The sequence below is a fragment of the Ciconia boyciana genome, chromosome 8, assembly GCF_034638445.1.
Source record: "Ciconia boyciana chromosome 8, ASM3463844v1, whole genome shotgun sequence".
In the NCBI taxonomy this organism is placed as follows: domain Eukaryota; kingdom Metazoa; phylum Chordata; class Aves; order Ciconiiformes; family Ciconiidae; genus Ciconia; species Ciconia boyciana.
The window spans coordinates 46,518,712-46,540,274 of record NC_132941.1 but is presented as its reverse complement, the minus strand read 5'-3'; the positions used below and the strand labels follow the sequence as shown (position 1 = coordinate 46,540,274).

At 39.7% G+C, this 21,563-nt stretch overlaps 1 protein-coding gene across 7 annotated transcripts in view; it reads left to right on the top strand.

The window, feature by feature from the left end:
• Positions 1-21,563, top strand: part of LRRC18 (leucine rich repeat containing 18) — a 94,592-nt gene that overhangs the window by 21,243 nt on the left and 51,786 nt on the right. For 4 of the 7 annotated variants that reach the window (XM_072870869.1, XM_072870868.1, XM_072870866.1 and 1 more), the window contains 4 exons: positions 3,539-3,651; positions 4,505-4,566; positions 16,706-16,784; positions 20,516-20,556. In XM_072870869.1, the coding sequence (XP_072726970.1) occupies positions 3,570-3,651; positions 4,505-4,566; positions 16,706-16,784; positions 20,516-20,556 (264 nt within the window). In that variant the 5' untranslated portion in view covers positions 3,539-3,569. The other 3 variants (XM_072870872.1, XM_072870871.1, XM_072870870.1) reach the window with 3 other exon arrangements.

Here is a 21,563-nt window from a genome sequence, read left to right as displayed (position 1 = left end):
TTTTGTTATGTTTCACACTTAGTACCATTTATTTTCCACCCTCTGCTCAAAACACAAACCATTAATTCCTTTGAACTCACTTCTGTTCACCTGTGCATTCCTTGTCTTGGAACTTAACATATTTAGACCCAAAACCCAGTGTCTAAATATCCATTAGGCCAAACTGATGAACTAATTTGCATGAGATTCCTGCCAGTCAAAATGACTACGCTGTGCAAACCTCAGCCTTGATTAGAGAGGCTTAGCTCCAACTCCCTTAGTGATATTTCAAACTCAGCGCAGAATCCAGTTTCAAAATTACATTAATAGTCTGGTGTCTAAGAAATGTCTGTACTCCCACTGCAGTAATACCTATGCATCTTAAAATATTTCATGTCTTGACATCATAATAGTGTTTTTACTTAATTGGAATCTGAAGCACAAAGGGCTAAGTGATTTGCCCCAGGTATCACAAAATGGTCTTGGTAGAAAAGAAAATTAAATCTAGATTTCCTGAGTAGAATGAAGCAAATGTTTGGGTTTTGGTTTGCTACTTGACCAATAACAAATTAAGGAAAAAAATGAGTTAACCAAAACCCATTTCTTTCCCACATTTAAAAAATAAATCTCTAAATAAAAAGGACAGTTATTTTGGGTTTTCCAAACCACCTCATGCTATTTTCTGGGGTTTTCTTTTCTTTAAATATCCTTCTTATTATTATCTTCCTTGTTGTTAGCTCATTTTGTCAGTTTTCAGATCCAGAAACCCCCAGGAGGTGTAGCTTTGAAAATAGGAATTCTTTTTTCTGTCTTTTATTTATTTGTTCTGGCCTGAACTCTCCAGTCCTCTTCTGGAGACAAATAATTTGTGTCTGCTCTTCTGGAGACAAATAATTTGAGGTGAAAAAAGTGTTCACCTCAGAAAGCTGTGTGTCTCATGTCTTGGTTCCACGGTGCCAATCTAATGGTGTAGGAGCAAATTCTGCCAGGCTGAACCAGAACCAAATACCCCGTCCTCCCCTGGCACCTTCTCACACAGCTCCCGTATTTGGAAAATATCAAAGCAGCTCCCAGTTCACTCAGGTGAATTTTTTGTCATTCCCCTGCAGACAAGAGGGAATAGCTGACCTATACAACCACAGGGAAAGTCCCACATCCTTGACTCTAATAAGGATAGTAAAGCCCAAAATTGCAGTAGTTTGCCAGCTCTTGGGACAGTATGTTCCAGAAATACCAGCCAGGGAAACAGCTGTCCTGGTGCCGTGATTGTAAGACACCTTCCACAGGTTTTTTCCCCAAACCCCTGTCTTTTTCTTGCTCTCTAAAAATTCATTAGGTCCTTCAAGAAGTGCACAATGTGACACTGTTGAAATAGAAGCCAGGAGGCTGGAAGAGGAGCTGGAGATAAAAAACTAACTTTCCTTTTAAACATAGAACAAGACAAGCTTACAAAGAGGCAGTGTTTCGGAGCCAAGGAGTCTTTTCTGAGCCTCCTTGTTTGGTTTGAGGAGCTCAGTTCTAAGACAGCAAGTACGGTTATCATATCTCCCAGAATTAGTTAACCCTGTATGGCCCCGGCATTTAAAAGAAAAGTGTAAGCTACAAATACATTTCTCTGTAGCTTCACTTTTTCAATGGCAAAGCAGGAATAATAACTAATGCAATGAATTGACACTAAGCCTTTTCATATATTGTGCTTCACGTAGCTGTATCAGAATGATGGTATCGTTAAGCTACACATCTGCCTTAATGACCTTGGATTATTAAAACGAAAACCATTAAAAAAATCATTCTCATCCCCTTTTTGGTATTCTTTGTTCTTTGCAGTTTGCTGTGTTTGGGTAACGGAGCTAGGCAGCACAGTTTCATTTCCTGCTGGTTTTAAACAATTTCATGTTTTGATTTTTATATAGAAACAAATGGTTGTTGTGGGATAGGTTCACAATAGTGCAGGCGGACTTGGAAATTATTTTAATACAACCCTCAGTTTACATAATTTATATGATTTATTTATAAATCATGAAAATATTTTACCTTTTAAACACTTTAAAAAAAGTTTGGTAGCAAACGTATGTTTTGGACTGAGTACATGGAACAGAACTCAGGAAAATCAGCAAACCAGAGGCTTTTTGTAATCTACGCAAGTGTAAATCCAGAGTGATTTTTACCAATGGCAGTGACATTCATTTGGATTTACAGCTGTGTAAAATGATAATGTCTGTTATTTTGTTATTCTTGCATGGGGAATAGCAGAGACATCTTAACTTTCATTAAGACTTTGGCCCAGTTTGAATATTCTATTAATTTTATTCTATTAATATAAAAAGAATGTTTCATTATGCAAAAGAACCTGGAGAGGAACAGCAACCTGGGACAAATGATTTAAAATTCAGTGAATTCAGTGTTGTCAGTGTTATGACTATGGAGAGCCCGGTTGGATCCCAGCGTGTGGTGTAACTCACCAGCACAGAACAGAAAGGGCCCCGCAGCCATACTGCGTTAATCTTTCCCAGGGCGAGCCCATGGTCAGATGCATCTGAGCAACAACTGATTACCAAGTCACCTCCACCACCGTAGCCATCATAACTAACTGCTATACACTCTCCTCCCACCCCAGCTGTAAGTTAAGATTTCTTTCATTACCAGTTAAGCCCATACTATTTTATTTCACGTTAGTTGCAAGCTAGGAGCACCTGCACAGCCAGTTGCCACAGCTCAGCTGACACATGGTGACAATCGCTGCAACCTGACTGTGTATCCAAGCCCTAAATATTCAAAGCAGGATATACTACTTCAGACTTTGGGAGATGCTGAGGGTAAAAACCCAGACTTAGAGGATGTTAAACAGTAATAGTCCAAACACAGAAGCTTTCTTGGACAGGAGTCTGTTTACAATATAGCTTGTACTCTTCCCTCATACCTACTAGTGCTTTTTCAGCATGGATGCACTGGAGAATGCCTGAGTTTAGAGATCGGGGCACGGTTTCTCCATTTTAGATGCACTGAGCACACCTGCCTCTTTTAAAAAGCTAGCTTTTTCAAATGTGGGTTTGTGAGCTGTCCGAAGGCATGCTGCATGCTCTCCTGGCCTGCTGGCCCCTCAGCCAGTCTTAGCCCAGAAACCACATTGAAGACTTTGCTTTGCCATATGCTTTCCATGTGAGCTTACGCAAGTCACCTAACCCATCTGTGCCTCTGGCCCTCGAGGACAGAAGGGTACAAGCTCATCCTGGGTGCAGCAGTGGGGTCATACATGTTTTTAAGGAATAGGTGCTATGAAATGAGTCTTGTTTAAACCTGACACTTTGCATTTTCTGTGCCAGGACAGATCAGACTCCTGAGTTTCTCAGCCAGGCTGTATGGTTGAAAAAATACGAGACCCAGAGCATTTCCAACCCCCCTAAGAGGTTTTTCAGTATATCGCTAGGTGAAAAGCCAAGTTGTTGGGCAGGGACTCTTAGAAGTGGAAGGTGACATGTTTGCATGAACTCACTGGGACAAACTGTCTTTCCTTCCATTGCCTTCACTTTTCCCTCACCTATGGGTCTCTGCTTTGCAGCTCAGGGGAGACAGTTACCAGTGTGACAAGCATGTCCCCTCTACAGCCCAAGAAGGCAAAGAAAAAGAAAGAGAAAGAGAAAGTGGAGCAGCCACCAGCCATCCCAGCAAAAGGTATGAAAATAGAGACGCAGAGGTATTTCAAATCCCGAGCACAACCATGGAGGGAGAGCAGAGCATGGGATGTCAGGACTTCTGCACTCTGCCACTGACTGTGCCTGTGGGGCGACCTGTGCTCCCTCCCATCGGTGGGGGGAGAAGTGGCCCATGCCTGCTGCTGGGACCAGGCTCTCGCCTCCCTGCAGCTTTAGCTGTTGAAAAGCTAGTCACTGAGTTCAGGCAAGAGGTCTCAGCTCCCACTAATCAGAGAAGAGAGAGGAACCTCTGTACAATATTCACCCTGCTCAAAGAGAAAATTAAAGTTAGGCAAGATGAAATTTCATGTTGGGGATAGACTGAGAGAAGCCAGCACATTGCACTCTTAAAATTGCCGGTGCACTTGGGAAGTCAAGCAAGCTGAGCAGATAAAGATCAACCTCTTGGGGAACCTCACTTTTGGAGAGGATTTACAATTGCCTCCAGGGTCAATCACACAAAGTCTTGGGCGTACTTTTTGAACACTACTGCCAGTGCTGAGCCACTGGGAGAGAGGAGGGAAAGGACCCGAAGGTTTACTGTGCATTAGATCACAAGTGACCAGATCTCAAGAGGTGTATTTGCTTTGGCTTCTGCACACAAACAGCATGTTTTGCATATCAGATTATTTAATCTTATGAATTTTTCTAATTCATAAGCCCTACGTTTCATTGTAAAATGCTACCTGAAATACAGTTAAACTCTGGTATAAGTACATGTATTTGCTCCTAATCTGCTATTAATCCATAATTTATAAATTGCTAATGTATATACTAAAAATGACAGTGAATGATGATAATATGAATTGATGCCTTAATATTTATTTCCATAGCTCCAATAGCCAATAATTTTCCTAAGCCCAAGCTCTTGAAACCTCAAAGAAAATTCATCCTGGTAAGTAATTTTCTATGACATGATTTTCTCCATATTCTTCTCTCTCAATACAATTGCTGTAATGTTGCCAGAACTCTAGGTTCAGAAACTGTAAGTTGGCTTAAAAATCATACAAGTACTTTTTTTCTAAGTAATACTTTTTCAAGTGATGAATTGTCTTGGGTCTTTTCATTTTGAGCATTAGGTTACACTGGATTATGTTTTCCAGCTTTCTAGCAGTTGTCGTGTGTACAAATTTAGCCTGTTCTTAAATGAAACCTGCTATTGATTCTAACATGCTTCTGGCAGCTGGTGCTTTGGAAAAAATACCAGTTACTGACAGAATCACAACCACACTGGTCACACTGCTTTTGAGACTTTTCAAGTCAGAAACGGGGACTTGTTTCTGCCCTGCAGTGATGTAAATCAGGAATTACTGAAGTTGCAGGGATGAGATGTATGTTTATAGCTCGTATTAAGGAAAAGAAAAACTCATATGGCAGTATCTGTTGGATATGAGTTTCTGTATGAAAAAAACCTGCAGATATTTGCCAGACAAATCTAATAGATGGAGGGATGTTTCTCTGCTTTAGTAACAAAGCAATACCTGGACAAGACATCTGGGGGTAACAGAGGCAGGGTTTTATACCAACTAATTTCATCTCCCTGTATGAAGAGGCTGGTCTGCTAGGCTCCCTATATAGTCAACAGAAAGAGAAATGAGTTAGAGTAGGAGCCTGATGCCCCTACTAATTCAGACTAGATGCTCTGAATTGCCTTTTGGGGATCCTTTCTCCCTTCTCTGGCAATAGAGAGAGTCCAGAGTGACTAACTCCCTAACTTAGGTGCAGGTAGGTGCCTAAAATTAGGCCATGTGAATAACCCGAATGCCCCTGTGATGGCTTCACTTTCTGATGAGGGTTAGAACTGGGAACCTTCCCACCAATTGTCAGTAAATAACCTCTGCCCTTTTAAGCATGGCCAGGGTGCAACCCAGGATACCTGGGCATAATGCCAGGTGACTTCAGAACAACTCAGCTAAAATCTTAGGTGATACTGCTGCTTGGATGCTGCTTGGTGATACTACTGCTTGCTCACCTCTGGTCCTGCAGGAATTGCACCTTGGCCAGGCTCTGCTCATACAGCTCAGGTTTCAGTAGAGGAAGAGGTAGAGTTTTGAAAGTCTCTGAAACAAAGCTTATATCCATGTAGGTAACTGTGTCAGGCCAAAGCTATGCTGAGAGGACAAAGACACAGATGAGAGTACTTGGCATCAGGGGATGACAGCCACCCTTTGCCGCGCACACTGCATTAATCACTGTGCCCAGGCGCACGGCTCCAGCAGAAATCAGTTAGTCTTCAGCCCTCTGAGGAAAAGCTCTCATCAGTTAAAGCGCTCAGACTCTTCCTGCAGGTCAATAAAGCACATCAACACATGCTGAACTTGAGGTAAATCTGTTTCTGGATGCTTTTTCTTTCTGGAATAAATCCAAGGATATGGGCCACAAATAGCTGTTTGCTCTTCCCTTCCTGCTATGCAACCCCAGTCAAGGTTCAAACTATTTGGAGGTGAGCAGGAATAAAGCCTTTTCAAACAATGAAATCAGCTTTGTTTTCCCTAGCGTGACTGAGGATCCACACGCTGCATGCAGGCAGCAGAGTCGGTTTTAATGCCTTGCTGTCAGACTCGAGTCTGGCTCTGCTCTTTTCCCTTTCATATTTCACCTCAGAGTGCACCTGGAGAGACATCGCAGCCTGCAGAAAACACGCGATCTATGGATGTGAGTTAGTTTTAAGTCAAAAAGTAATCCAACAAATATTATCCAAAGGATTTTCAAGACCCAAACTCACCTAGCAATACTTTAAAGGGCCAAGTAAACTAAACCCAAGCCTATAAGGCACATTCAGAAGCTGAGCAGGACACTCCCCAGAGCTGTTTCCCATTTCTGTTCCTCTTGCCTTCCTTTACAACACAGTTGGTTAAACCCCCGTGTTTTAGTATTCTCAGAAAAAAGCAAAAGAAATCAATTTTTTCTGCTTTTAATGATTTTTCAGTGAGGAACTTAAAGTAATTGAAGTAAAAGAAGTTTCAACAAAAATACAAAATGGTAATAATTACAGAGAAAAAGACATATCAAATTCATCTAAATGAAACATTTTATTGATTTTTCAGCATACTTGCTTCCCCATTTTTTTAATTCTCAAAAATTTCTCAGATTTTAAATTTTCAGTCTGCTTTGGGGCAAAGAAATACTATAACCACCCTGCCAAATCTCTGCAGGATAAAATAATTTTTTCTTTCCAACTGTAATTATTGCACAGCTGGTGTCTGCACTAGGTCTTTTTTCATTGATGGCACATAGTTACTAGGTCATCGTCACTGCAAAGACAGACAAACTGATGAGTTTCTGGACTTCTGCAGCTTCCCTGTGCAACCCAAGGAAGGTGCCACACTGGGGCACCGGGAGAATATTCTAGAAAACCGAAGCAAACAAGCTAAAGTATGAGGAAACATTACAAAATAATTCCAGTGTTTTGGGAAATTTTTTTGTAATAACCTAAATACCAGCAAAATTATTTCCAGAGGACATGTGCTTCTGGTTTCTTGAAAGATGTTTATAATAAGCTAGAGAATTTCTTTTGTTGTTAACGTGCTAGAGTGGGTTGCAGTATAATTTTACAAGAATACAATAACCTGGATAAAATATGGACATAATCTCAATGAAAATTTAAAAAAAAGAGAGAAAGCCTAGCATCATGTTCAGTTGCACAGCCTTGAGTAAAGCCTTTAAAAAACTCTGCTTAAGTCATATTGCTTTTGCTTTAGCCAGAATAACAATTCTATGCTCCCCTTGTTGCAAAAATATTCCCCATCAGTGTCATTCTCTATTAGCATCAATGAGAAATGTGTACAAATCAAAGGAAATAGAGATGCTGAAATACAAAAAGGGATGTTTTTTATAGCATGCAAGAAGCACAGAGAGTCATTAGGAAGAAGAAAATTCTAGGGGCCCACAAATTCTGCTCTCTAAGGGCTGTTCTGCTATAGCCTTAAGTACTTAGCCCTTTGAGTTGGTAGAGATAAATCTTATACTTCCTCAACCAAATTTTCTGGTAAGCCTTTCATTGCCTCCTAGAGATTAGTTGTCATTGCCCAAGAGCGTCAGTTATAGACGCTTTCATATATCTAAATGAAAAGGTTTCAGTGTCCTTTCATGAAGGTTTGCACCACCAAGCTTAGGAGCTCCTGTGTGATTCGCTGGAGCCAATGGAAAGGATGTGAGACTTCAGGTTAGACCAAATACTACAATCTTTACTTATGCAGAATTTTTGTTGACTTCATCATTTTCACACTAAATTTTAAGGAGAGGAATACCTGCATAGATAAGACAGGCTATAGGGAATCTTCCTGATTCTGCTGCTGACTTACGTGGCCTCTGCCAAGTCATATAATTGTCCCACTTTGAAATCAGGTAAATTGTATTACAAATTTTACTTTTGTTTTTATTTATATACAAATTACCTGATTGTATTACAAATTACCCTGTATGACAAATCATTCCCTTGGGCTGAGTTCTTTAAACACATTGTAACATGTAAAGCACACAGTACATAAGAGTTGGCTTCTGCTGTTCCTACACTGAGTAACCTCCTGAATAACCTCTTTACTGGAGTGTATCGGGCTTCTCTTGTTCCCCGCCACAGAATACATATTGGTCCTTTGTGACTTCTGAAGCAGAGTGCTTTCAGTGACCATAGCTGAGCTATTTAAGAGAAGCATTCTTCTACCTTTAGCTCATACAGTGTAGATAGCATTGTTTATCTCAGCATGGATTGGATCACCGGTGGCCTGGTGCCACATGATTGCTGAGATTTTCTTTTGATGATGATGATGTAAAAGCTGCTTGAGAAACAGGAAGGGCTTATGGTTATCTAAGACCGAGGGAAATTTCTGGAATTCATTTTGTGAACTTTGAGTGAAAGCATAGTCTTTTGCACTCCTGCCTGCCTTTTTCAGGCACCACTTACATATTTTATGCTGAGATTTGCAAAGCCGGCTCAGAGATCTGGATTCCCAGCTTTTTGCAAACGTAACGGAAAGGGGAACCTCAAGTTTCTTTCTGCAGCTTTGAAAATCCCATCCTTATTTATCATTATAGGCTAAGTGCTGACAATGTGCTGAGTGCCAGCCAGTGCAGGTCAGGACAGTCCCTGCGCTGAAAGGACTTACTCTGTAATGAGTACCGTGTCTGAAAGCCTGGAATTTGCAAGTATTCACTCAAAGGACAGCTTCCCTGCTCCTGCCATGTCCATAAAGCAGAAGGGTGGTGTTTTGAGCAGGAACTTGACATAGGTTTGACACCTGTGGAGTTGAGAAGGCTGTGACTTGGTCTCATCATCTGCATATGTACTCAGCAAAATCAAGCTTTCAGCATTACACATTTAGCTCAGTGTTCTACATCAGTGTATACTCCTGAATCAAGCAATGAAGACAGGTGCTCCTAAAGCTGCCCAGAAGCTTAAGTTTCCTTCACTTGAAAAATCCTTTTGACTTTTAGGTTTCAGGAGTGCATTTCCCATTGTACAACAAACCAACCAGATCCACGGTGTATCAGAACCGGTGACCTTGGAGTCCTTTTGGGAAAGGGGTCTATATGTGAGAGCAAATTATCTGCAGTCGGATTACCATGTCAGAGCTGTGAAATGTAAAGAGCTGCTTTTGGTTTTTGATTGCTGGGGAATGTGTGCCTTCTAAGCTGCGCTTCAGCCTGCTGTCCTGCAGCTTCAGCCTCACAACAACCCGGGACCAAATTTACATATTGCAAGATTGTACTTGGTGGACAGAGTTGATTTTTTTCCCATCTTCTTTTTCATCTTACAATTAAGCACTACATCATTCAATCCAGTCTTATACCATATGTGTCAAGCTAGCTAGGAAAGGTAGGCTAGTCAGTTTTTTGCACGACTGGTAGGATTCCTCATTAGTCTTAACCTGTAGGTACCATTGGCCCTTTCCTTGAGAAAGAAAAAGGAAGTGAAATACATCTGTTCAGTAATTTGTGGATTCTGGATCTGGGAACAATCAAGTCTTCCTTTCTCCTGGATGATTTTAAAGTAAAAGCTATGCCGCCCTCTGTTAGAAGAGTTGTTTCCTCCACAATATGTAACAATGGGTGACGATTTAAGTTCCCAATTTCTTAAGGCATTATTGATCTCCACAGACTTCAAGTAACATTGTACATATGATATACAAAGAAGTAGTGAACTTTTTGTCCTTGACTCCCTGTAATTCTTGAATATTTCTATCCAATCAACATAATTTCTCTCTCTGCGAGATGAATAATCCTTTTTTTTTTTTTTTTTCAGTTTCTCCTTAGGATGTGAGATGTCCATAGGAACATGAATATCATTTACACATTCAGGTTGACGCTCAGAACACAACATATTCAAAACTGCTGAGTTATGCCTGCTTTCCCATTCAGATCACAGGTCGCTATCTTTACCCCCAAGAAGGAACAGTTTGTATAAATACATAAATCCCTTGCTGGAATTGTGCTGACTTGTGTGACTTTACAGAATCCCACAGCAGATGATTTTTGTGTGATGACACATTTGGTGTAATAAAAGTGTCCCCAGAAAACTGAAAACCTTTAATTACTTCCTTAGGCCTTTTTGAAGGATAAGAAGTCGTCAGCCTGATTTCCAGCAATGTTGGTTTAGAATCTAGGAATAACTCTGCAACTGTAAAAGGAATAAAGCATTAGCAAAGGCTTCCCCAAAAGCTGTTAAAACAGGCTGGACAAACCTCTGCCAGGTATATTTAATTCTGTTAATGAAGAAAGACGGACTGGCTCACCCCTTAGAGTCACTACTTGCCCTACATTTGTGGGATTCTGTTTCTTTAAAATAAAATAATTCAATGGGACTTAGTAAATCATCTTTGTCCCTGGCTTTGTTATCATAACTTCTGTGGGATTCAATAGCAAAATTTGGATGCAGTGCTGAAAGAAGCTTCACAAATTGTTGTAGATATTGTTCCCAGGGAGTCTAGGAAGTATTTTTTACTCTAGGGAGTAAACAATAGGCATCTTAGTGGAAAGAACCTGCCATTTTTAACTGATAGTGCCACTAAAAGTCATACTTCCTACTCCCAATATTTTCCAATGTCATATTTCTCAGCTTTGCACTGAGAAGACAATGGATCCCTTGATATTTCAGCATTCTTACTGGCCAGCAGTTGCATTTCTAGGGGATAACTCATCTTGCAGATCTAGCTTCAGTTTTTCATTAAGGTCTGCAGAAGTAATTTTTGAAGCTCCTCTCTTCCAGGAGAATCTCCAGCTTTCTGCCTGCAATCAAGACACTGACATTGGTAAACACCCGAAGCTCTAAAGAGAAAAAAAAGTCTCTTTCTGATTCCTGAGTTAAGTTGCTACCTTGATGAGGGATCCATCCCACTGAAGTTCATAGGGTTTGAGCATAAAGTGTATCTATGGCCCTGAGGAGAGCTATTGATTTCAGCACAAGAAAGACCATACATTCTAGAGAGAGTGGTTTTCCAGTGTATATTAAAAAATAGGACTGTCAAAGACTAATCCTTTTCTCTCTGAAGCTACAGTGAGTTTTCTCACTATTAACTTTGCGAAATCCTGCCTAACCCCACTGCTAGGATGTGCTGTCTCCCCCTGTCCTGGTGGCCCGGACAAGGGAGTTGCAGCCTGTCCACCAAACGGGCTGAATCTTCGCTTCGGCACGCTCTTGCCTTTACCTCCATAGCTGACCGTCCAGTGATGGCCAAGCTGGCAGCCATATGTCATCCCCTCCCACATCTTAAAAAAAAAGAAAGATGCTTATGAAGAGGAGATATGCAGAGGAAAAGATGGGCTAAGCCCCCTTTCCTTAGGTTGCACACTGTATGCAGTTTCCTCCCATCTGGGCATTCATGCAGAGAGAAGCAACAATCTGTCCCTGTGGCCAAAGGCCATCCAGTTGGCCTGGAGAGTCCTGTCCAGACATTTTCTGACTGAGTGTGCTCAGGTGGTGACACAGGATGCTCCTGAGCTGTGCCGTCTGGACAGTATCCACATTTTTGCTGTGGAGCTCTTCACCGAGTGTGAACACAAAACAGGATGTTTCTAAAATATGAAAGGGAAAAGGCCAAAGATCTGAGTTTGGCTTTTGCAAGAGAAAGGGAGAGAAAAAATGGTAGTTCCAGCATGTGCTTGCTAAGAAGGAACTACTTCATGGCACTGGGGCAGGGCTGCTTGCTTTGTGCTGTAGAATAACCTGGAGAGAAGTGCAGTTCCTAGAGACTGGATCAAACAAACCTCACCACCACCTCTTGACTCTGTACCTTTCCCATTTACATTTCCTACAGCATCCTCCTGGCACTGCAGTGTGCACCCAACAGCACAGCATGGCCAGTCCATAGGTGGCAATTTGCCATGTACTGGCAATCAGACCAGAAAACCTATGCATTACTGGCAAGGTTTTATCCTTGCTGACCTAATCCATTCACCCACGAGCACAGGGCATGCCAGCGAGGGTGGGGTTTCATTTTCAAGTGTTGCTGCAGGAAATCTGAGTTACTAAAAATATGAAGCTCTGACTAGAACTTGGGACATATGCTTGTTAAATCCAGAAAATCCAGAGATAAAAATTCAGTTAGGTCTATAAACACAATTTTCTTGCCCTGATCCCATGTTAAAGTAATTCTGCGTCATATCCCAAACAAAAACTGCATCACATGTGATCAATATAGACACTGCATTCCAAGGCAAATGGCTGCAGCAATAGTCACTAAAATACTTAAGATTGAAATGAACTGGGAAGTGAGCCCTTTTCTGCTTATTTTTGATAGTAAACTAGAATCAGGGGAATTATTTTTCTTTTTTAATTAAAAATTCATAGTCATTTTGTCATCTTCTTGATAACTGGTGTGGTCATGGACCAGTGAGACTGCAGCAATCCATAAGTGCAAGTTAGCATCAGTTGTTTTTCCAGACAAGTTAAATTTATTAGGTGGTTATTTGCTTGTTTTCTTCATACCTAATTACAAATTTGGATAAAAGTGGTCTTAGTTAAAACTTCAAGAACTTTCAGTCTGACAGTGCTCACAGTAAACATCCTTGAGGCTGCCAAGAAACAAACCAGCTAAGCCTAGGAAGAGGAAAATTGACATTCCTGGTAATTATGACATAAAAATCAGAGTAATTTTCATTAAAACCCCAACCTTTCTAGGTCATTTCTACCACATTTATATACTGGACAAACCCAATAAAAACAAAACTATGTATACACATACTTTAGTTTATTTTAAATATTCACATGATAGACTTTGCAGATTGTTTATTAAGAAAAATGTTCCTGTAAGTGAACTTTCAAATAGTTACCCATGGGAAGCCCTGTGACTGGAATAAACTAAAATTAAACGGGAAGAAATCTGGAAGAGGAATCATTTTGCATTTGCCAGAAGATACACTGGAAAATGATGACTCTTCCTAATTTATATTTCTGCAAAGTGTGTGATCCCAAGATGAGAAAACAGACATACAAGATAAAGACTGTATCTAGAAATGTCACATTGGAATAGAATTCTATTTGAAGAAATAATTTCAATGTTATTTTTGAACAATGATGTAATTTTTCAGGAAAGGCTGTTGTAGCTATAGAAATCCCAATGACCTCCTAAGTGAAGAGCCAGGATGGAAAGAGAGAGGTGAATGGCCAGTCATTCATTGTCTCTTCCTCTTCTGTCCTAGTAGCAGTCCCACCTATAACATCAGTTATTAAAGTCACGCTGTTGTTCCAAAAAGGAGGTGGTGGCAGGATTCCAGGTTTACACTGCCAAAACGCTATCCAATCCAAATGAGAAATGAAATTGTAGAATTAGTTTCTTTCCCTGCCTGTTCAAAAAAAAATTGGTTTTGGACAAACAAACCAGCAAAATTAAATTAAACATGTGGTTGATAAATGAAGTACAGAAGAGTGTATGGAATAAAACCCTGGCTACCATAGGTACTTTAAAGTAGTGTTGGCTTCCATGCACTGTTATTACGCATCCTTTGCTGAAAACTGTATAGCCTTCACAATTTTGAACCTCCTGTGTGTTTCCTCATATTTTCAATCAAATTATTACATACTAGAAATATGCATAAGGGAAATTATTCTACACATTTTATGGTGTGCTGTTGCTTGTAGCAGTAATTGAAGTACCTTTTCCACTTATGAAAGTACTAATTTTATTTGGTTTTATTGCTTTTCTAGATGCAATTATTTATTTAGTGTGTTTTGGCTTTATTAAATTATGTTTACTATAGGAACATCATAAAAATGTATGAAAGCAACACATCAGCCACTACTGCCCAATGACCTGTTTTGGGGAATCTAGTGTTATTTTTCATATCCAAACATAATAGAATAAAGTAAGAATAAAGAGATAATCTACACTGGAAAACAATGCAATTTTGAGATAATATAATAAAACACCTGGACAATATGATTTCATAAATCTTAGTTCTAAAATTTACATGAGCTGGGCGTTGGGGTGGCTATTTTAGGACACGCGGCATTTTCTAAATGGAAACATAACATGAAATACAATTAAACAGCAAAGGGGAAAGCATACACAGATTTAGCTTGCCCTGAGCAACTGATTTCTACAGAACAATGAAAGTATTTCTACTTTAAAAGATGCACTGGGTCAGTCTTAGGAAATGTGGAGTTTTACTCTGGCAGTGACCAACAGCTTGTTTGTAAAGTTTTATCAGATTCATTTTTAGGAGGCTTTTCACATGCAGTGTATCATTCTGCGTTGAGGGTCTGAAGTGACATCCACTGAAGCTGGCAGCAAAACTCCCAATACCTTCAAATAGAGACTAGATGTGCTATCATGCACTGGGAATAAATCTTCAACATTTCCTGGTGTTATTGCAATATCCAGCCTCAACTTAACTTCTGTATTTAGCCTCTGTACTACCTACTGCATAGATTGGCTCATACAGTTTTGAAATCTCAAAAGGAATCTTTAACATATCATAAGAGGCAAAAACAACTTAAATGCCTAGGAACTGAGGCTAATACCCTCAGGCTAGAGAGAAGGATGGAATATAAAAATTAATTAAGTATCAGAGTGGTTGACCAAGAGTTTTTTCTAACTCTTTAAGCCAAAGCCAGGATAGGACAGATGTCTTTCTAAACATTGTGGTTCAGTTCAGTCCCGATACATGAACAAAGGAAAGAAATGTGTGATTTTATTTCTGTTACATTCAAGAACAGGCTGGGATCCACAGGAAGTCCTTTTACGTCATTACACCAGAGAATTCAACAAAAGCAGGACATTTTTTGTATAGTCAACCGTGGAGCATTTGATAGTGAAAGAGGACCAGAACATGAGATCAAATAGGACTACCCATGCAAGAGGGGGAGGGAGGGAAGACCATGTGAATAATTAAATTCAAAGATTACAGTCCTGCAGACAGTTAGCCCTGCAAACGGCCTTTACTCACATGCACAGATCAATTGACTTCAATGACACCACTTGCAGCAGCAGCTGCACAAAATATTTCAGGGTCAGATCTGCAGAGAAGAAATAAGATTAAACTAATGCTGGAAAAGTGTAAACTGATCCACCCAGAGGGAAACAAATCTGAAATGCAGACTGTGAGCAACTGTCAAGGCAAAATGAGAGGATTCCAGAGCAGTGCAAAAGACAGGAAGCAGAAGAGCACAGGGACTGATTTCAGAGGATATTAGATGTTTATCTTTTTAGCCAGAAGACACTATAATAATTATTCAAACACATTTCAAGGAAACAGGAATCATTTATGTTAAATCAGAAAGAAATAAATAGCAGTAAATAAAACATAAAGGAAACTCTTGGCATTAGAAAATATGGTCAATTTCTTCATTATAACATTTAAGTACTGTATGGAAAATCTTGGTTTATGAACTTTAAGTCAGTTTTCAGTTTACAACTGGCAAAGCCTTTCTTGGTCTCAGAGATGCGACCTTTTCTATAAGGTATAATCTTGTGACTGCAAACATTTGCATGGCTGAAATGTTTTTTGTTTTGTTTTAATTGTTGTCCTTTTTAGGCCTAAACTTGAGGATACCAGTTATATTCAGGTAGAACACAGTACCCAAGAAGATAAAAGAACAAATTCTCCAGTTCTTCACTTGCACAGGGCCTTAGCACTTCACCCTTCTTATTCTTCAGGGAGCACAGACTTTAATGTTCTACAGATGAACTGAAATCTATTTTGAGTACTAGGGCCCCACATACAATTCCACAGCAACTCTTTTGTTTGTTGCTACATTTTCTGAGGTGAATTTGACATGAACAACCCACTCCCAACTGATGAGCCAACACACACAAAGGACCACAAGACAAGACTTTCCTCCTCTAAGCCACCACTGAGTCTGAAGTCCCCAATAGCAGTAGGCAGCTCTTCTGTCACCCACGTGAAATTTGTTCAGTAAATTTTCTTGATAACATCTCTCTTAGCTAAGTTTTATAGTTTTAAGTCTAAAACTCAACCAGTGTAATACATCAGAGAGCTTTGGTGGTATAGCCTTTGTTCTGAACTCATCTATAGCACGGCAAAAGTGGTGAAATCCCATTGGAATGACAGTAACTCAATTCTATCCATTTTTGCTGCCTTCTACATATTTTCAACATGATTTTTGGTTCTGTTAAGAGACATAATGAGAGGTAGTGTGAGTGGCTGTGATTACAGATGTAACTGGTCCAAGGTTTACAGCTAGGAAGCAAATCTGGCATATATATTTCAAATTGTGAAATTTGCAATAACTATAATTAAATTGGGAAATTTAGGATTAAAGAGGCTGAATATTTTGCTAACACACATCTTTCAAATTTGCAATATTTGAATTGTGAAATTAAAATGTTCGGTGTTTGAGAAATGGAGAAATTGGAAATGAACCTGAAAATCCTAATATTTCCTGTTTCTTATTTTTAATATGATTTTTATTTCATCTTCTGTGAACTGACTCTAGTGCAGACTAAACTGATTAACAGCATAGTAAAATTAGCATGCGTGAGAGAAGAAACATAGCCCATTCTATAGAATATTTAGGGCACCTTTTACATTTAGTGGTAACAACATTATAACTGTAATTTGTTGATTCTGTTTCCCAGCCGAAAATCACAGAGGAGAATTTAACATACGCTGAACTTGAACTTATGAAGCCGATTCAGGAAGCCAAAGGCATTCCCAGTACGACAGTCTATGCACAGATACTCTTTGAGGAGAACAAGCTGTAATAGTTCATGCCTGTATAAATGTCCTTTGTCTGTGTTCTATTTAATTCTTGCTGTGCTGTTTATTTATAAAAATCATACGAATGTCCTTATTTTTTTATTTCCATTCATGCACTTCTATTTTTCTATGAGACTTTTAAACAAAAGGTAGTTGAAAGTAATCATAGAAAAAGCAGCTGGTCTATAAGTGACATCCCAGAGACACTCTTTGTAGTGTTTGGCCCCCCTGTTTTAAATGGACTGAAGTTCCACCTGGGGCATTTTCAATACTAAATATTATTCCCTCTTTGATGCTAATGTGACCAGCCCAGCTGCAAACACCAACATCTTAGCAAGCCTCAGAAGGACTAGTGGCAGGATCCATGCACATCAGCCTGCTTCTGAAGACAAAGACCACTGACCAGGAACTTTGTCAACTTAATGCTGTTTTTCCCATTAGAAAACTATTAACTCAGTAAAGCTGAGACTTTTTTCCTACAGCAAAGAAAAAGCTAAAATTACTTTTTCTGCTTGCCTGCTGCCGAAATAGTTATAAAAAGGTTTGGCTTCTATATTTTCAAATTCCCTTTCTAAATGACGTTGTCTTTAAAACTTATGTTACTTTTAGTAAAGTTCTTCTTAAGTGCTTGAAATCAAACATTTCAAAATAATCCAAAGTAAACATTGATAGTTAAACCCCAGTGATTTGAGGAAGGATATTTATAGCTTGGGAACATTTTCCAGGATTTGATCTTTTTAAAATTCTGACTGGGAATAGGAAAAACTTGATAGTGAGTAAAAGACTTCAACAGAACCAGGACACTGGTTTTGGCTTTTGGCCTTGATCTAGATTGGTGTTCCCAAACCTGCAAAAGTTTCCTTCTGTGGCCTACATTACTGAGCTGCTATATCTAGAGTAAAAATCACATAGCTTCTCCTTTAGTATGGAGCAGGCTCCATTAATGCCCTGCTCGCTTACTTTGGAGTTATTTCTTTGGAAAGACCAGGGCTCGGGAGATAGGAAAATGAGCCTAATGTGAGAACACAAAATACTCTTCCTCTTTCTTCGCCTCTTGATAATTGAGAAGGGATTCTTCCTTTTCCTTTGATACACATTCATGGAAAATGGGCTATTCTGTCGCATCCTGGGTATTTCAGTCATGAAGGATCGCTGGACTGATGTTTTCAAGCTCCTAAATCTCCAATGCCCAAATCTCCAAAGTTCAGGGAGAGTTGGGTACCCAACATCTTTCAGCCTTTGGGAAGCTTTAGCCCTTGTGTAACTGCAGAGTTAATGGAGATGTAAAAGCATGGGCTCTTTAGCTCACCATCAGGTCATGGAGATCTGATACTTGGCATGTGCCAGGTCCTCTCAGGTCTGGGAGGGAGCCCCTTGACAGGCCACTCATTCAGCATTATTTAGTGTGGATTTTGGAACAGCACTTGCAGGCCTTGGGTTTTGAAATCCTAACCAAGGTGATCCAAGTTGCTTCCTCCTTTACAGGTCAGGCATTTTTGGTGATAGTGGGGCAGCTTCTCACCAGGGCTCAGAGCACAGCTGGGAACCATCGCAGGAATACTCATGCCCTTATTCCTGTTACTGCATGGGAGCGCAGGAGAGTAGGGCAGGGGTGACAATGCAGGGATGGGGATGTGCGACACCAGGAGAGAGCACATCACTGCCTTTTGGAGGGCTTCACCAGAATAAGCAAGTCTGTATAAACTGCTCTAACTTTTTTGAACGAGGGTAGAGATTAGGCAGCATACATAATCTGTTGCTGTATAACCAGGATGTGTAAATGTAAAATGCAGTCACCTGCTTCCATGTTAGATAAAAATCTCTTGTATAAAAAAAGAATTTAAGAACAGCTTATCAGGCTGGCCATTATGTACAGTACTAATTCCAAGTCTAGTCCCTCATCAAAACAGTTCTTTCCAAACTAAGGCCAGCTTTTATCAATAGGTTTGCTAGTTTTTGCAAACATTAAAAGTTTGCATTTTTTATGTTTGCATTTGTGAGCTGTCAAGAAAATGTTTGTTTCACCTTTTTGTTATCCCAGGAGTTTAATCACCCACCACAATGGCATGGTATCTTTCCTTGTTCTCTGATCGGGTGATGGACTTTCAATGACAACAGCAATCAACTCATTGACCAAAAAGAAACTGGTGCTAAAGAGTGATCAAACATTCAGGGATCAATTTTGGAACAGCCAGAGTTTGACTGACCATTCGGAGAGGACATCTCTTATGCAGACAGCTGTGAGGAATGCCTTAGAAAAGTATAGAACTTAGTGATTCCAAAAATAAAACCCTAACACATTAATGAGTTGACCACTTAGTTGTGAAAACTTTCTAAAGTTTGGTATATAAACAATCCTTTTACATTCAACTGGCCATTGTGCCCATTGTTCAGAAAAATCTTCTACTGTATGTTTATGCCCAGTATTTTAATGAGTACCATTCTTTGTGTATTAATATTCTATATATTCTTGTTTATGTTTGATATCTAATTCCCCAAAATAATAGTTAATTGAGCTAAATAAATTACCTTTTTTGGTGAGATAAGTTATCTCAGTCTGTGTAGGATTTATTGTTTGCTAGAGAACGATTTGAGGATATGTGTTTATCTTGTACTCAGCATTTAGACAATCCCAATAGGTGGGAATTGAATTTTTCATTCTGCAGAAAATTCCATGATTTTAAAATGTTTTCCATTTGTGACCAACTTCAGATGACAGTAGAATCCTGAAAGGCAACAGACCAGCTGAGTGAAAGGAGGCCAGAAATACTACTAAGGAGAACACCCATCTTCCTGAGCAGACATTTCCTATGCCTTTTCTTATGCAGTGTCCACCCAGATTTAATAATGTCAGATCATGTCATTGGAGAAAGAAAAACATCATCCTTTACCCTGCAATTAATTGTACATCATTAAGCAAAGCAACTCAGTTGAAAGACTACAGAGAAGAAAATTTCACTGAGTATGTGCTTTAGTGGAAGAAATACAGAATAAGTTGGATTTAGTTACTTCTAACAGGAACCACAAGGCCGAATTAATCTCTGGCCGAACTCCCTCTGGCTTCAGCAAAACAGCAGCAGAGCTGAATGTGGTCCACTGTTCTTTTATGACAGGAGCTCCCATGAAGACTCTTAATACCTTATTAAGCAGCGGTTGGAGTCTGCTGAGTCATACTATTTTGGTTACTCCTTCTGTTCTCATTGGTAAAACATGGCCTAGTGCTGAAATTTTAACAAATACAGCTCTATTAGCTTCACACCAATTTAGTATCAGATTGTTAAATGTTAATGTACTGCACCCTATAGCTTCAAACAGAATTAGAGATGTTTACAGCTTTGGTTAAATGCACCTTGTTCCTCCACATTAAATTTTATTACTAGAATCCTCCATCAGCAAATAGGAGTAAATCATATTAGTGTTGTGGGCTGTGTGGGGGTTGACTCTGCAGCCCAAGGAAAAGGTGTTTTATTACTCTTTATTACAACTTTCTAATTGGTAGGTGTGGTCAGAATGTCATTATCTCTGTAATTACAAGCAAATTATTTGTTTAGAATAACTGTAACATAATTGTGGGGTTCTTTTCATTAAGAAGTTCAATAAACTTGTGTCCTTAGCCAGGGTTTGGACAGGTTCTGCTGGCATAGCAGGACTCAGACTAGATGAGGTCTCATTTGATGTTTGATTTGTAGGTCAAATTCTGCTTTTTGAGGACTTCTCCAAAACACCTCTGGTGAGTGACGTCAGAGTGCAAAGATCCTTTTTGGCTTCAGTCTAACCTGCCAGGGTAAAACATAACATTCCTAAATTCCACTGCATAACAATTGCTCTTCTGAGTTTCCTGCACTAATCTGAAATATACTAATTTGGTGTGCTTTGTTCCACCACCTGGTTTGACTCCATTTTACTACCTTGGCTGGGAGGCAGGGTAGATCAAAAGACTGCATGTCAATAAAGACTTCGAGTTTGTGTTATTCCTCTCAGAAAAAAAGAGAAAATGGAGATGGAACAGATTTTGAGATGTCAGCTACTCTATCTCTTGATCTCAAGGTTGGACCAACTCAGCCTGACTTAACCTGGTAGAGGTCGGTCTAACCTCTTCTTAGAAACTTACAGTGATAAGGTTCCATACTGTCCTCACCATCCATTTCCACAGCCCTAATCATTCAAAATGTTTCCTAGTATATAGGCTATATCTTCTTGCCTTTTCCCCAGTAGACATACAGAACATCTCCCTTTCCTCTTAACAGCCTTCTCCATATTTGAAGACTATTGAAGGGAAGGTTGAAAAGAGAATTAACAACCTCAATTCTGTCAAGCTTTCCTCTCGTAAAGAACAAGTGATTCCCCATACTGCTTCTCTGGAAAAGATTAACAAATTATTCCAGAGAAAACAGCCCTGTAAATTCAGGGAATGGTTAGGTTGGGTTCTGCGATGGCTTCCCAGATCCCATTCTGAGCACAGCCCACAGAGTAAAACACCTGCTGAAACACCTGCACAAAACACACCGTAGCTCCAACATGCGGATCTCAAACAACCCCTCTCCCTGGCTGCCCCAGCTCTTTCAGCAAACTTCACAGCAGTTTCATATTCCAGCATTTCCACTCAGAGGCTAAATGCTGAAGCAATGTGCTCTGCTGACTGCGTTGCAATAAGTAGGGCAAGAATCCTACCTGTCTTGGCACGATATTGTGTTAAGTCTCTCTTGTTCCTCACCAGCGTTGCTGGATTGTTTGCAA